Source organism: Rhinoraja longicauda, unplaced genomic scaffold, assembly GCF_053455715.1.
Source record: "Rhinoraja longicauda isolate Sanriku21f unplaced genomic scaffold, sRhiLon1.1 Scf000283, whole genome shotgun sequence".
Classification (NCBI taxonomy): domain Eukaryota; kingdom Metazoa; phylum Chordata; class Chondrichthyes; order Rajiformes; family Arhynchobatidae; genus Rhinoraja; species Rhinoraja longicauda.
In genome coordinates, this window is record NW_027601501.1 from 50,410 (window position 1) to 64,321 (window position 13,912).

General features: G+C 36.7%; 1 protein-coding gene across 2 annotated transcripts in view; it reads right to left on the reverse strand.

Annotated features, from left to right (window-relative positions):
• Nucleotides 1-2,350: 2,350 nt before the first annotated feature.
• Nucleotides 2,351-13,912, reverse strand: part of LOC144590751 (serine/threonine-protein kinase Nek7) — a 77,744-nt gene continuing 66,182 nt past the window's right edge. For both annotated transcript variants that reach the window (XM_078395167.1, XM_078395166.1), the window contains 2 exons: nt 9,079-9,192; nt 2,351-5,264 (listed from right to left, as the gene is read on the reverse strand). In XM_078395167.1, the coding sequence (XP_078251293.1) occupies nt 5,154-5,264; nt 9,079-9,192 (225 nt within the window). In that variant the 3' untranslated portion in view covers nt 2,351-5,153. The remainder of the gene's footprint in view (nt 5,265-9,078; nt 9,193-13,912) is intronic.

Below are 13,912 nucleotides of genomic sequence, written 5' to 3' on the forward strand. Positions count from 1 at the left end.
TCCCATTCAAAAAAAATTGCTTAAACACCGAAGCACTTCACTAAATCTCAGGTAATTTGTGCATTTTAGGTCATGTCATTTGATTTTCAATTTCACAGAATACGCCAATGCATTTAATAGTCACAGTATACGCTTTAAAACGATTTGTCAGAAGCAATTATATGGTACCCTGTACAAATAAACAACGTGCTTACAAAATAATGTCCTCTTTCTGTGAACTCCAGAGTAACGTCACAGTTTATATTTGTGAATTCAGACACTTAAATCTTAAGTTCATGAAAAATTGCATTCCTTTAAAAAAATATTTAAAAATTGCAGCATGTCCTGGCTTAATATAATAAAGTCCAACTTTACTCTGAGTACATGAAAAAGGATGAAGTGTTTTTATATTAACAAGCACCGACTCCTCAGCTAACATTCTTATCCCTGCACCCACCACTGGATTTTGCTAGATTCAAGCAGGCTTCATTCCTTGAATCAGCAATCCTGAAAGAACAAACTGTGGGATCATGCTGATTTAGCAAAATCAAAAAAAACCTCAAACTGTTTTAACCTCACCAGGAGCATTACTTTGTACCTGTACACTTCCTAATTAAAATGAAGCAGTTTTTCTTTCTCAATGATATACAATCTTGAATTTTAAACTTTTAGATGCAAAAATGCACCAGAGTAGTCATTTTAATGATGCATTTCTACACACCACAGCAAACCATGTATTTAAATTTAACAGTCCTAATAATGTTATGTTATCAACAATTCTACCTATTTTTTCTCATTAGGAAAGATTGAGAGAAGAATGCTCTCGATTTATGGATCAATAATTTGTGTACATTGACTTACTTACTGCAAGTAAACATTTTTTTTCTTGGACATGACAATAAAACCCTAGTGACTTGCAAGGAATGGATTCTACTCCATGAAGACACTCACAGAAAAGGGGGGTAACACAGAACATATCAGAATTGGAAAGAAAATCATCTCTCCTTATCATGGCTGTACATAATCACACACCAAATACTACAAGTGAAAATTTAAAAAGATTCACACAAATCAACTGTGATGCAAACCTGGAGGCCAGCTTTTTTAGATCTCATTAACTAAATTCCATACAAATATTTGACAGACTACAGAGATTGTTTCTTGTATCAATTAAAAAAATCCCTGCAAAAAGAATCATCTTGGTAACATTAGCAGTTTATTATCAGAATAATGATGGCAGCTTTTAAATTGAAAAGTCCATGGTAATAAAATGCATGAATTGGTAATAAAATCTAGTTGGGCCTTTCAAAGTGACTAATAGTTACTGTATTAGATGGAAAATTATCTATTCGTATCTATAACAGGACTCGATGTAAACACCCATCTTGTATTAATAGCCATGCCACTTCTTCTAGCCGTTTAATAAGCCATATTTATGTGATCAACAATTACAATCAGATTACGAGTTAGCAGGTATTTCTTGCAACTCACATTAGGCCGGGTTTTGGAACGATGTTCAGGCTAAATACAACAATTTGGAGACAAGGTGAACATCATTATGGAAGTGGGGAAACATCACCTGGCATTAATATAATTCCAGGTATGAGGCCAGGGTTCATGCACAGAAATACTCACTTAAAGAAAAATCTACTGTTAAATGATATCAAAGATGTCAATTACTTTCAAGAGTGGTTGTAATAGAATGACAATGGTCATACAGCACAGAAACAGGCCCTTCGGCCCAACATGTCCATGCTGATCAAGATGATCCATGCTGACCAGTCATAGAGCACAGAAAAAGGCTCTTTGGCCCTTGCCCAGGCCAACAAGATGCCCCATCCAAGTTCGTCCCATTTGCCCATGTTTGGCCCATAGCCCTCTAAACCTTTCCTATCTATTTATTTGTCCAAGTATCTTTTAAATGTTGTTTATAGTACCTGCCTCAACTACCTCCCCTGGCTGCTCATTGCATCTACCCACCACCCTCTGAGTGTAAAAGCTGCCCGTCAGGTTGCTATTAAATCTTTCCCCTCTCACTTTGAACCTATGCCCTCTGGTTCCTGACTCCCCTACCCTGTGGGAAAAAAACTGTGCATTCACCCTATCAATTCCTCACATGATTTCATACATCTTTACAAGATCCCTCTTTAGTCTCCTGCACTCCACCAGAGCAATTCCCAGAAAATAAACTAATCCAGGCCAATTATCTGTAAATTTATTATGGACAGGCAGCATATTCATTTTCCATTTAAAAAAGCAAAATCCATCCTCAAATCTAACTTGTGGATTTGTAATAAAGTGATACCATTTCCAGTTGACAGATTATACAAGCTCTTTAGCAAAAGATGTATTTTTCTTGTTCATGTATTGGAAAGCCATAACAATTTCTGCAGTGGAATCTTTAATGGCATATTCTTTATCAACATGCATTTAACGACAATCAGGTACAAGCACTTTAACATTTCTGGAAAACATAAGGCACATTATAACATACTCTGGTTTGCCCTACAAAAATTCTTGCCCAAGAATATTCAAATCTAGAAACAATTTGAACCTGGCTCTATTAACAATATCATTCATATTGAAAAACAGAACAGACTCAATTTAAAATGTATTTTTTTCCCCAAAAGTGGCATATAATTTGCAAAAATTACATTTGTAAATCCAAACCTTAACTCGCACAAGAAGTCCACATCAGCACAGTATTTTAGCAGAGAGTTTGAGATGGATGTTTTATGACAAACTGTGTCTATTAAACTGGTACATAAACTACAGAGGAAGAAGAATTTCACCTATTTTTAAAATCAAACTCAGTACCAGATTATACTGTTTGCATATCATCTCATACTATCCATCACAAAAGCTTCCTTTGGGCTGGAAATGATCAACAAAAACTAAATTGTTTTGCTTCAAAACATGGAACATCAATTTCAGCTACTCCATGTAAATGTCTTAGAAAAAGAATTAACCGTTGTAAACTAGTCATTTGTTCCATTCAATACCCGACTCTTCAAATTAATCACAAGATTATTTATTAATTAGAGAACTTAGTTTTTTGTCCAAAACCTGGGGGAAAAATTGCAACCAATTTTAAAATGGGGCTGAAAATCCCAAGTTAATTTATTCATCACTACTCATTAGTTATGTCTGATGGCACTTTTGGATGGCCATTAATTGTAATTTAAATCAGTATATATATTAAACCACATTCCACATATAGTAACACCTTTATAGGCAAAATAATTTTAAAGTACTGAAGGAAATGTGTAGTAGTTATTTAATTTCTCAAGGAACATTTTTTCTGTCATATCCTCTCAAATTCTCCAATGCTTTTTTTTTTGCCTTGTGTCCTAAAAGAGGCAAGTGTTTCAAGTAGTGTTCCACACGTTCTATTCAATTTAACAATTTTGGCTAAGCAGCTAACTTTTATCAGCGAGTTCAGACCATATCTTCAGCTGGGATTATTGCAATTGTGGACATGGATTGCAATCTAGAGCAGAACCCTTAAGTTATTTTCTCTTCCTAATTCAAAGAAACTACAGACAGTTGTATCATCCCTGCAATTTAACAACTGAGATTCAGGCACTTTTGGTCTGCACAATTAAGCATCATGCCTTATAAGAATGAGAAACAAAGAACTGCAGATGCCGGTTAATACATATAAGGACATAATGTGGTGGAGTAACTCAGCAAGTCAGGCAGCGACTCTGGAAAATGTGCATAGGTGACATTTCTGGTCAACCTGAAACATTGCCTATCCATGTTCTCCAGAGATGTTGCCTGACCCACTGAGTTACTCCAGCACGTTGTATCCTTCTGTATACCTTATAAAAAGTTGGTGTAATGGGTTTCCAAGAAAGCCTTGCTAACTGACAAATGTCACTCTTTAAGCTATAAGATGTTGTGCATTCTCAAAATAAATCCGACAGATTTTGTCTATGACTGTGACACGGTACTGTTCTTCATTGATTGTCTTATTCAATGAAATTTTTCACATTCACTTGGTACCATATTAATAAATTAATTTACTAAAATGTCTAACCCTGTAGGATTTCTCCAAGTATAAATTGAAAGCTTTGTTAAAATAGATGTTTAAAATTCAAATGATTAGGGTGCAGTGAAACTATAACCCTTTTTTAAAATGTGAAAAATAATATGATGAGAGACCACTCATCACAAGAGGCAAGTTGAATTCCCCCTTCTCTTCTCAGTTACAAATCTCAACTGGATTTCTCTGAGACGAACAAAAAGGGATATCATTGCCCAGCCATTCTTGTGCACCTGGTGGCAAAATGGTGTATTGAGCTTCAGTGGTAGAGTGTGATAAGCAGGTTAACTGGTCTTGTATACAGGATCTGGCAAATCAGAAGAAGACAAAATAGGCTCAATCACAACAAAGGCGGCCAAACCAAGGTATCAATTAATACGATTTTCTGCAAACCTTTGAGTTCCTCGCATAGCTGTAACTGAATAATATTTGTTCTTATTGGTAGTTTAACATCAATGGGCGAATCGCATTATTGAATTAATCTGCAGGTTTTCTTTAATAAAACTAAAAAAACGAAGGCACTTTTTAAAAACCATAAATGTCAATGAACATTTAATAATGTTTTGGTTAGCATTTATGTGACTTACAAGGAACACTGAAGCAATTGAGAATTTGGTCCATCCAAACCAAATGTTGATTTGCATAACATACCAAAACTTGCTGCAAATTCATACAATGCCACCATGCATCTAAGGGTCACAGAAAATATCGCAAAGGCTGCCGCATGTGGTAAATGCTATAAATAAGAGCAGGAGTTTATCTAACAAGGCACAATAAAGCCTGGTCCACAGGCCTACAGAAAACAGGTTTGCTTGTGATTGTAAGATAAATCTGTAGGCACACCAATTTTATTTTCAAAATATCAAGTGTGGATATGGAAACAGTGCACAAATTAAAACACTGACGGCACTGAGAGGATGTAATCATTAAAATAAATGCAGTTCAGCAAACAGAACCATGTCATTAAGAATTCATATGGGCCTGTATAACTTTCATTCCATTGAACTACTGAATTCTGTACAACTATCCTTAGACGTAGAATAGTAGACTAATGATAGAATACAGAAACAGTGAAATGTTATGTTCATATCTTGTGCTTTTCCATCTTCACAGTGCATAATTTGCTTTAGCTTCCTGAAGAAAGTGCATGCATACGCTTTGCAACCTCATAAACATAGGCAATATCTGGTCTCTTCTCTGGATCCGGGTTAATGCAGATATTTACTAATTGGCGAAGCTAGAAAATAAAACAGTTCATTAAGTAAATGGGAAAAGAACCATTCTAAAGAACAAAGATTATAAAATGGCTTAGCAATGTAATGTGTATTCTTAGGGCAGAGGTTCATTTCCTCAGTCTGAAAGAAACATAAATCACAGTCTACATATTGTGAGTGCGTTATGATGTCTTTTCAAGAGTGAAATGCAGTTCCCAATCAAAAACTACTCAAATGTATTACGTGTTTATAGTTAACAGACCCATCTGGAAAAGGTAAACTAAATCTCAGAGATAGCAAACTTGATTAACCTTGTTTCGTGATACTCAGTGATGCTTTATCACCAGAACAGGTATTTACACTTATAATAATTGAACTTGTGCCATTTCAGATTACGTAACGTTTGACGAGCGCTATTCTCCAACTGTGACTCAAAATTCCAACGTGTTTAATTGCACACAAATTAAAAGCAAGTCAGTGGAGAGAGCAAAAAATAATTCTATCTAACCCATGGCTGTCACAGTCTACTTTTTTATTGGATTTGCATTTATTTTTAAAACAATTTTGTGTCACCTCAATTTCAAGACTCCTCACCCTGGCATTTAACAGAATGTCTGGATGCTAAGGAACTTGGGGGAGAAGACAAAAAAGTGGAAGTTAGATTTTACTGAATAGCAGAACCTGCTCACTGAGTCACACTGCCTACTCCTGCTCATTCTCTTTATGTTCTCATTTCCTCCAGTAGCACCTGTGGTTGTATTTAATTGTTATATTTTTTACCGTGCAGAGACTGAACGATTCGACTCTACTGTCACATATTTGGGCAATATAGGAGAGGATGATCACTCCCTGTTGAACATGGCGCAGAGGGGAAAATTAGGACTGGCAATTTGCACAGGAGGCCCAAAGTATTACCTAGTTTGACTTACAATTCAAGATGCAAAGCACAATTATAACTCAAGTTAAAATAGTCGGTATGTTCTTCAAGTTGTATTAATGACTGGCATGTCATATTACCAACAACATATTAACATTAGTTTGTAGTTCTTCAAAATGCTTGGAATAATCTCATGCATTTTGAAAGGAATTCCTGATCACTAGAAACTACTGCTATAAGGTTTTAACTTCCAGATGACGAGTTTCAATTCTACAGATTGCTGCAGAGAAATCATCGGGTCATTTGAATCTTCACTTCCCCTGTTCTGACCTAATGGACCTAGGGATTTCCTGAATTCCTTGGAGAAATGTTGAATTTAAACATGTACATCTCTAAATGCTGAGCTGTGGTGCACTGATTAGCACTGTTTGGAGCCACATAACAAATAAAACCATGCTTAAATGGACACAATCTATACCATTAGGATTTCTATAAAAATACTGCCAAATTAGACATAAAATATTTCAGACTTTTTATGCATCTGGATAAATTTCATCAAGTAGAGTTAATTATGAAGATTGAATTGAAATTCTTGAGTGGCAAATGCTTGTTTGCATTAGACAATATAAAATTTTGCCCCTCATTAAGAGAAAACTATTGTTGGCATTGCGTTACTACTTCATGCTGTGAGGAAATACTGATACCCAACGTCACTGTGAAACAGTTAGTGATTCTACAACTGAGTTATAAGCACAGTCCCTTGTGGAAATTAGAAACATATTTTACCGGGAGGCATTATGCATTATGTTTATATTTGCCTTCTTATTTTTTTTTATAAATTACATTGTTGTTTTTTTTATAGTTAATCCAAAATTAACCACCCATGTAACTATAGTTCAAATATTATTTTTGTTTCACCTTCTGATGAGTTCCAGGGACAAAATTATACGTGAGGAAATCAGCAGCTTAATTATACTGAGCAGCATCAGATGGCTCCGAGAAATGCACACAATGTTTGGATTAGATTCATGTATTTTTCAGTTATCTGTACTTTTAAAGCTAAGGCCAATAAAATTGCTATAGGTGCATTAATTATCCCTTGTAATGGCATCATTTACATTTATGCTTTGACTCACATTTTATAGCGGAGCCCATCAAGTGTAGGATACAGAAACAGAATTCATCAATTGTAAAATGTTGTTTTTGTTATATGGCAAACAAAAAATTACTTTAACCAAAATCTCTTTACGTTTAAAGACTGTCTGAATAGTTTGAAAGAGGTTCAAATGTCAAAAATTCCAGTCTTACCATCCCTAGCAGACTGAAATGAAACGTGCTGATTACAGAAAAAAAGAGCTGCTTGTATTTTTTTTAAAGTATTTGCACATTTTCATAAAATAATGAGTAAGCATGGTTGGCAGTAACTATACACAATAACTCCATATTTGGAAGCTAAACAAAGTAAATCTTTCTCTCATGCCTTTAGAAAAAGCAGCAAATGCCAAGAATACTAACAAAAACAAAGCCAATCTATTTCCACAGACATTCACATTGTGTCAGGCTGGAAGGAAAGACATGCTCCTGCTTTGTGCTAATTATCTCTCTGCACTGGCACTGCTGAAGGCAGGGGAGGAATGGATCGGATTCAGCCTTTGCCAGCTCTGGGACCTTCCATCTGGGCCGGTCCCTGATAATTGCCCCTTGGCTGCGAACACACAACCCCCACTTCACACTTAGCCACAATAAGAGGCTGAGCAGAGTAGCCCTGCAGGCAGGCCGACTTCAACCAACCACTAGTGGCACCATCATTAAATCCTGCCGAAGGTCGCCATAGCAACCGCCTGCTGAGGCTGCTCCACCACACTCAACATCTCCTAATCAGCTACCATGTGAAATGCAAATTCAGACAGTCTGAAAATTAGTCAAGAAGAATGGGGATGAAGATGCAGGTACGTGAAATATTCATGTGCATCATAGCAAAAGCAGACAGTCTGAATGACACAATAAAGAACAACCTATGACATTTTTGCCATCTCCCACGTTATTGTTTACACCTAGCTTTACCATCTAGACCACAGACACTGACACACAAGACATGCACATTGCTGGAAACGCAAAGAATTGGAAGGGATTTTTGAACAATTAGAAAACAAAATAAAATAAGTTACTCCCAATAAATTTTAATTCAAGGTAGATGTAAAAAACAAAAACAAAATTTTGCACTAAGAATTTCCCCCAACTGACCCTCAAATACACACTCCTACACTAATGCCAACACTATTAGTTCCTCATTAACTCTAAACCTTTAAGACTACTTTGTGAGCACTGTTATCCTGCAATTATATAAGATTCAAACATTTTTTAACACATATTTAGATGTATTCCTATTTGTGGTAGAGCAGTGTTGTTAATTTTTGAGTTAAGAAATGTACTGTTCTGCATCAGTTTGCAAGAACATTTTCCTTTTCATTTTATATAAAATGTGTGTTGTTGAGAATAAGCAAGTTTCCTTGCTCCTGAACTAAGCATTAAAGTAGCTTTCTTCAATTTTCCCTGTCTCACCATCTTTTCCAGCCGGCCAGCCTAAGATCCGCTCAGATGACGGGAGTGAAGCTACTATTATAAGTCAGACTGAAATCAGTCAGCCTCACTGCAAGGATTTGTGTCATGAAGAAATCATTCAGCAGATATGGCACCCCCAAAAACAAAATCAAGATATTGATTCTCCTCCCAATTTTTAACTTAGACAACAGAAAACAACTGTGCTACTGGTAAATTTGTGGTGATTTACACACACCCCCTCCACCCCAACCCACAATTAAAAGCAAAATAAAGTTAGGTGCAATAAAAGCAGAATTCCTCCAATGGTGGAGCCAATACTCCAACATTATTTTCTCATCACAATTCCTGTGTTCTTCAATCCAAAAGCTGATCAACAGTCAGAACAAATAAGAACCCACCTCTTCTGAGTAGTGGTCAGAAGGAAGAGGAGGATAATCACACTGTTCGATCTTTTTACAGAGAGAATATAGGTTCATCTTATCACCGTAGAATGGACTTTGGAGAGCAGCCATCTAGAGAATAAGGGAGAAATCATGCAAAAGATTAATGCGAAAGAAATTAAAATACACAAGCATATCATGTTTAAATAGGACTTTATTTTACTACTGTAGAGTATTGCAACATGTGGTTTAATCTCTTCATCTTAAAATATATTGCTACATTCGCTTTTATTTCATATAATCTCAATTGACTTACCATATTGGTGAGACTGCTTTTGGGTTCAGTTTAGGTCAGGAAAGGCACTATTTAGTTGGAAAGAGCGTGGAGAAGATGTGCGAGGTTGTTGTCAGGACTTGAGGGCCTGAGTTATAGGGAGAGGTTGGCCAGGCTAGGACTATACTCTTTGTAGCGCAGGAGGATGAGGGGTGAGTTTATAGAGTTGAATAGATAGGGCGAATGCACAGAGTCTTTATGGAACGAACCGCCATAACAACGTTTAAAACTTTTGGATTAGATGGCCATCTTCAGAATCCATACATTGCTGAACGATTCACCGATTTAACCTCTGGCCTCTGCTTATAACAAGATATTTGTGATGAACACCGAGGACAATAAAACAGGGATCTATATATATCTTTCATTTAGAGAATTCAAACCTTTTGAAAAATATTAAGCTCTGCACAACGTTGTATCACTTTGACAATTTGCACTTTCACAAGTATACAAATTCAACAGTAACCAAAGAACTGAAGGAAGAAACATAAAGCCCGACATCAGCTGTGTCACCTCATGGTCAAGTGCTTGTAACCCTCATTTATGAAGCTCGGTTTCATTTAGGTATATGCTTAAGTGACAAGAGTTAGTTAAGCCATCATCTGTGATGTTTAAAAGTTCTCATATTACCTTCCAGAGTTGTGGAATAGCAGGCCAGATTAGTAATGAATTTAGTAATATTTTGACATTTTGAATCCATTCACATTTTCAGCACCAGCGTGGATATAGTACACTTGTTCAACAAATTGAAGACTTGTTGTTCAACTGTAGCCATTAAAACAAATACTGCTGTGTGGCAATTATATTTCCACCTCAGGGTAGCTCTCTCTTCAGATCCCAGTGAGGTGCTGAGGTCTGGATAACCCAAAAACCTGTCATTTAGTGCCAGATCTAATGCTCCAGTTCATACTTGTATGTGTACATGCATCACATTTATACAAAACACATTTCTCTGCACTGGCTTCATATTTGCCAGTCTGAGTGTCTGGGTGGAATATAACTAGCTTCCAGGATCCCCACTGACTATTCTCCCAGCTTCAGAAAGCTTTGCCAGGATTTATTCTTTCCTTTATCTAATGCAAACCAGATTGGGGAAGGAACTGAAATCTTCTTTAAGTAAAATAAAGATGTAAAACAAAATGTGGAATGACTAATTTAATGAAAAAGGGAAAAGCAGCAACTTAACTCTTATTTATAGATGTTGGAGAAGTAGAAAAGGTTGTATGACCAGACTTTATAGCAGTAACAAATATTTATAAGAACAACAACCCTCATACCACAACCCTCCACTTTAAATGATGAACTTAAATTACTTACATTTTAGGCATTCTTTAAGGAATAAAAATATAGGTTTCAACAACTGACTATCCCAAATAACACAGCAGCTGGAAGTAACGTTTTTACCATTGCATTTTTGCAATTATTTAAGTACCATAAATCATAGCACAGAAAAAAAAAATCTATTTTTTATTCAGCACATATGCTGATAATATTCCATAGTAAAGAAAACTATGTTGAGCTACATTTCATTGTGTTGGGTATGTATGAACTGCACTGTGAATTTCCATTATGCCCTACAATGCCACGTAAGATATGGCACCAGAATTATGCTCTCCATTCACAAGAGTCATAAATCCAGGAATTTTAAATAATAAATCATCCAATTAAACTTGAACAATACCTGCAAGATCGGAAGTGCAAGGTTTTAGGTTAACTTACCAAACATCAATGAAATTTAGTTTCTCAGCCTTGCCTCCTGCTTTGGCCCCTCAGTCTGAAGAAACGAGAGTCGGCACGGTGGTGCAGTGGAGAAGTTGCTGCCTTACAGCGCCAGAGACCCAGGTTCGATCCTGACTACGGGTGCTGTCTGTATGGAGTTTATACGTTCTCCCTATGACCTGTGTGGGTTTTCTCCGGGTTCTCCGGTTTCCTCCCACACCCCGTACAGGTTTGTAGGTTAATTGGCTTGGTAAAATTGTAAATTGTCCCTCGTGCACGTAAAATAGTATTTGTGTGCGGGGATCGCTGGTCGGCGTGGACTTGGTGAGCTGAAGGGCTTGTTTCCGCACTGTATCTCTAAAACTAAAACATTAAACAGACAGATCCCTGAATTTTTAACTCAATTACTGGAGTGCATGAAACTGGTGCCACACATAACATCACAATAGAAATATAACTTGCAATTTGTGGAGTTGGGAATAGCCCAATGCAGTTTATCTGAAATAGTTTCCCAGCTGTGGCACGTCACAGGGTATCAGCAATACCCAGGGTATAACAGGGCATATGGTATGTATGCTACAGTAAGTTAGCAGCATTATATGTTGAACAAAATAGCATTTTTTTTACTATGATTTATGATATTTGAATAAGTGTAATGGCAAAAAACTTACTTCCAACTGCAGCGTTATTTGAACTAGTAAGTTGTTGACACCTATATTTTTATTCTTTAAAGAATGCGTGAAATTTAGTGATAAAATGACATATACACGTACCTCGCACTGATTTTTGATGTATTAAACTTGATCACTGTGGTGCCAAGAATACATCTTGGCTTATAAGAAAATAACTGCAGATGCTGGTACAAATCGATTTATTCACAAAATGCTGGAGTAACTTGGCTTTCTCTTGCAACTGACTTTTTGTGATATTAACATTGTGGAACCAAACTTTTAAGACATTTAGAAAAATCGTGCAGGAAGTCTTGCAACTCAGAGCTGTATTTATTAATTAATTTCTTTGAATCATTAATAAAACATAAATGCAGGAGACAAATTGACGAAGCATCATATCCAGGTTAGTTTACAAGAGAGGAAAATCTAAAATATTGTTCATAACAATGTTACAACAAAATCCCAGGGGTTACCAAGTTAGGGAGATGTGTCTAACCTTGCAGTTCAGACTGCTTACATTCAAGGCGTACAATATATTTTGCAAATCAATACATATGTACATTTTAGTTAGAAAGCAACAAAGGTTCATTGACCTGAAACATTAACTGTGTCTCTAGCCATGGGTACTGCCTGACTTGCTGAGTATCATCAGCATTTCTGTTCTAATTTCTAGTTATATCTGTTTGCAGAATAGTTTAAAGGGAGTTAATTATCCAGAATTTGCTGTCCAAATAATGGTGAGAGTTTTGTCACAGTCCTCATGTGGAAATGACAGAGAAATGTCACTGGCATCAGGATGCTAAACTTCTACAGAAAGTGCAAACAAAACTCACAGTCCTGCTAATTTCAGGCTAAATACTCGTTTAATAACAAAATTAAACATTGCAAGTGTGGAGTCTCACTCCACTGGGTTTCAGGTTTAGGTTTGAAGATTTTAACATATTTGAAATCTAAATTCTGAACGTTGTTTAATTTTACTTTCAATCTACCAACCTAATCTCTCTCACCCTATTTTACAAGAGGATTGAGGAGTTTCGATCACTGAGGGTATTTAAAGTAGATTGGAGCAATGAGGTTATGGGGAACCAGCAAAGAGGAGACAAGAGCTGGGCAGATCAGTCATGATCAGATTGAAAGTTAGGACAAGCTTGTAGGGCAGAGTGGCCTACCCCTGCTTCTACTTTCTGATGTACTAACAATCTCTTCCTGTATCCGATTAAGCCGCAAAAAAATCCATTGCTTACCATCCCTTAAAAGTCATCGAACCATTTAATACCTCAGATGACACAATCGTGAGAGCTGGTACTTGTTATCTGTAATAAGGTGCCACATGTACCTGCCTTATGGCAACAGTCTTTGGTTAAATATGTACCTGCTAGTTTAATTTTACGTGTGGCAAGTAGCTGAAAGTGCAAGCCATTGAGGGATCTGTACACTGTGGACGGCTTGATTGCAATCACGTATAGTCTTTCTGTTGACTGGATAGCACGCAACAAAAGCTTTTCTCTGCACCTTGGTACATGTGACAATAAATTAAACTCAACTAAAAGGACGTGTCCCTGTTTTAATGGCCAGCTAAACACTGTCAGGTGGAGATCTCATGTAATGAATGATACTACAATAATACAGCCAACCCTCGTTAGTTCATCAGTTCTGCAATGAACATAAGAGACAGGATTATGGCTGATATTCTGCCTAAAATCCATCTTGCCATCCAATCTCCATTAGCCCCAATTCTCCGGGTACAAAAATCTATCAATTTCAATCTCAAATGTACGCAATAACTGAACATCCTTCGAGGAAGAGAATTCCAAATATTTACAATTGTGCATAAATATATTTCTCCGTGCGTCAGTGCAAAATGGTCGACTTACTGTTCCAGGTCTTTGACCCGAATTCTAGACTCTCCAGTTAAACGGTAGTGACTCTCAACACCAACCCTGTCAATCCCCCTAAGAGCCTTCAAATGTTTCAGTGAGATGACCTCATTCTTCCACTCTCCAGTGATCATATCTGATCTCAATCAGTCTCTTTACATGGGGTAACTCACTCCATATTGGAATCAACCTGCTGAGTTTACACTGCAGCAGGGCAACAGATAATACATTGTTCCAAAAGGCAAAAACAA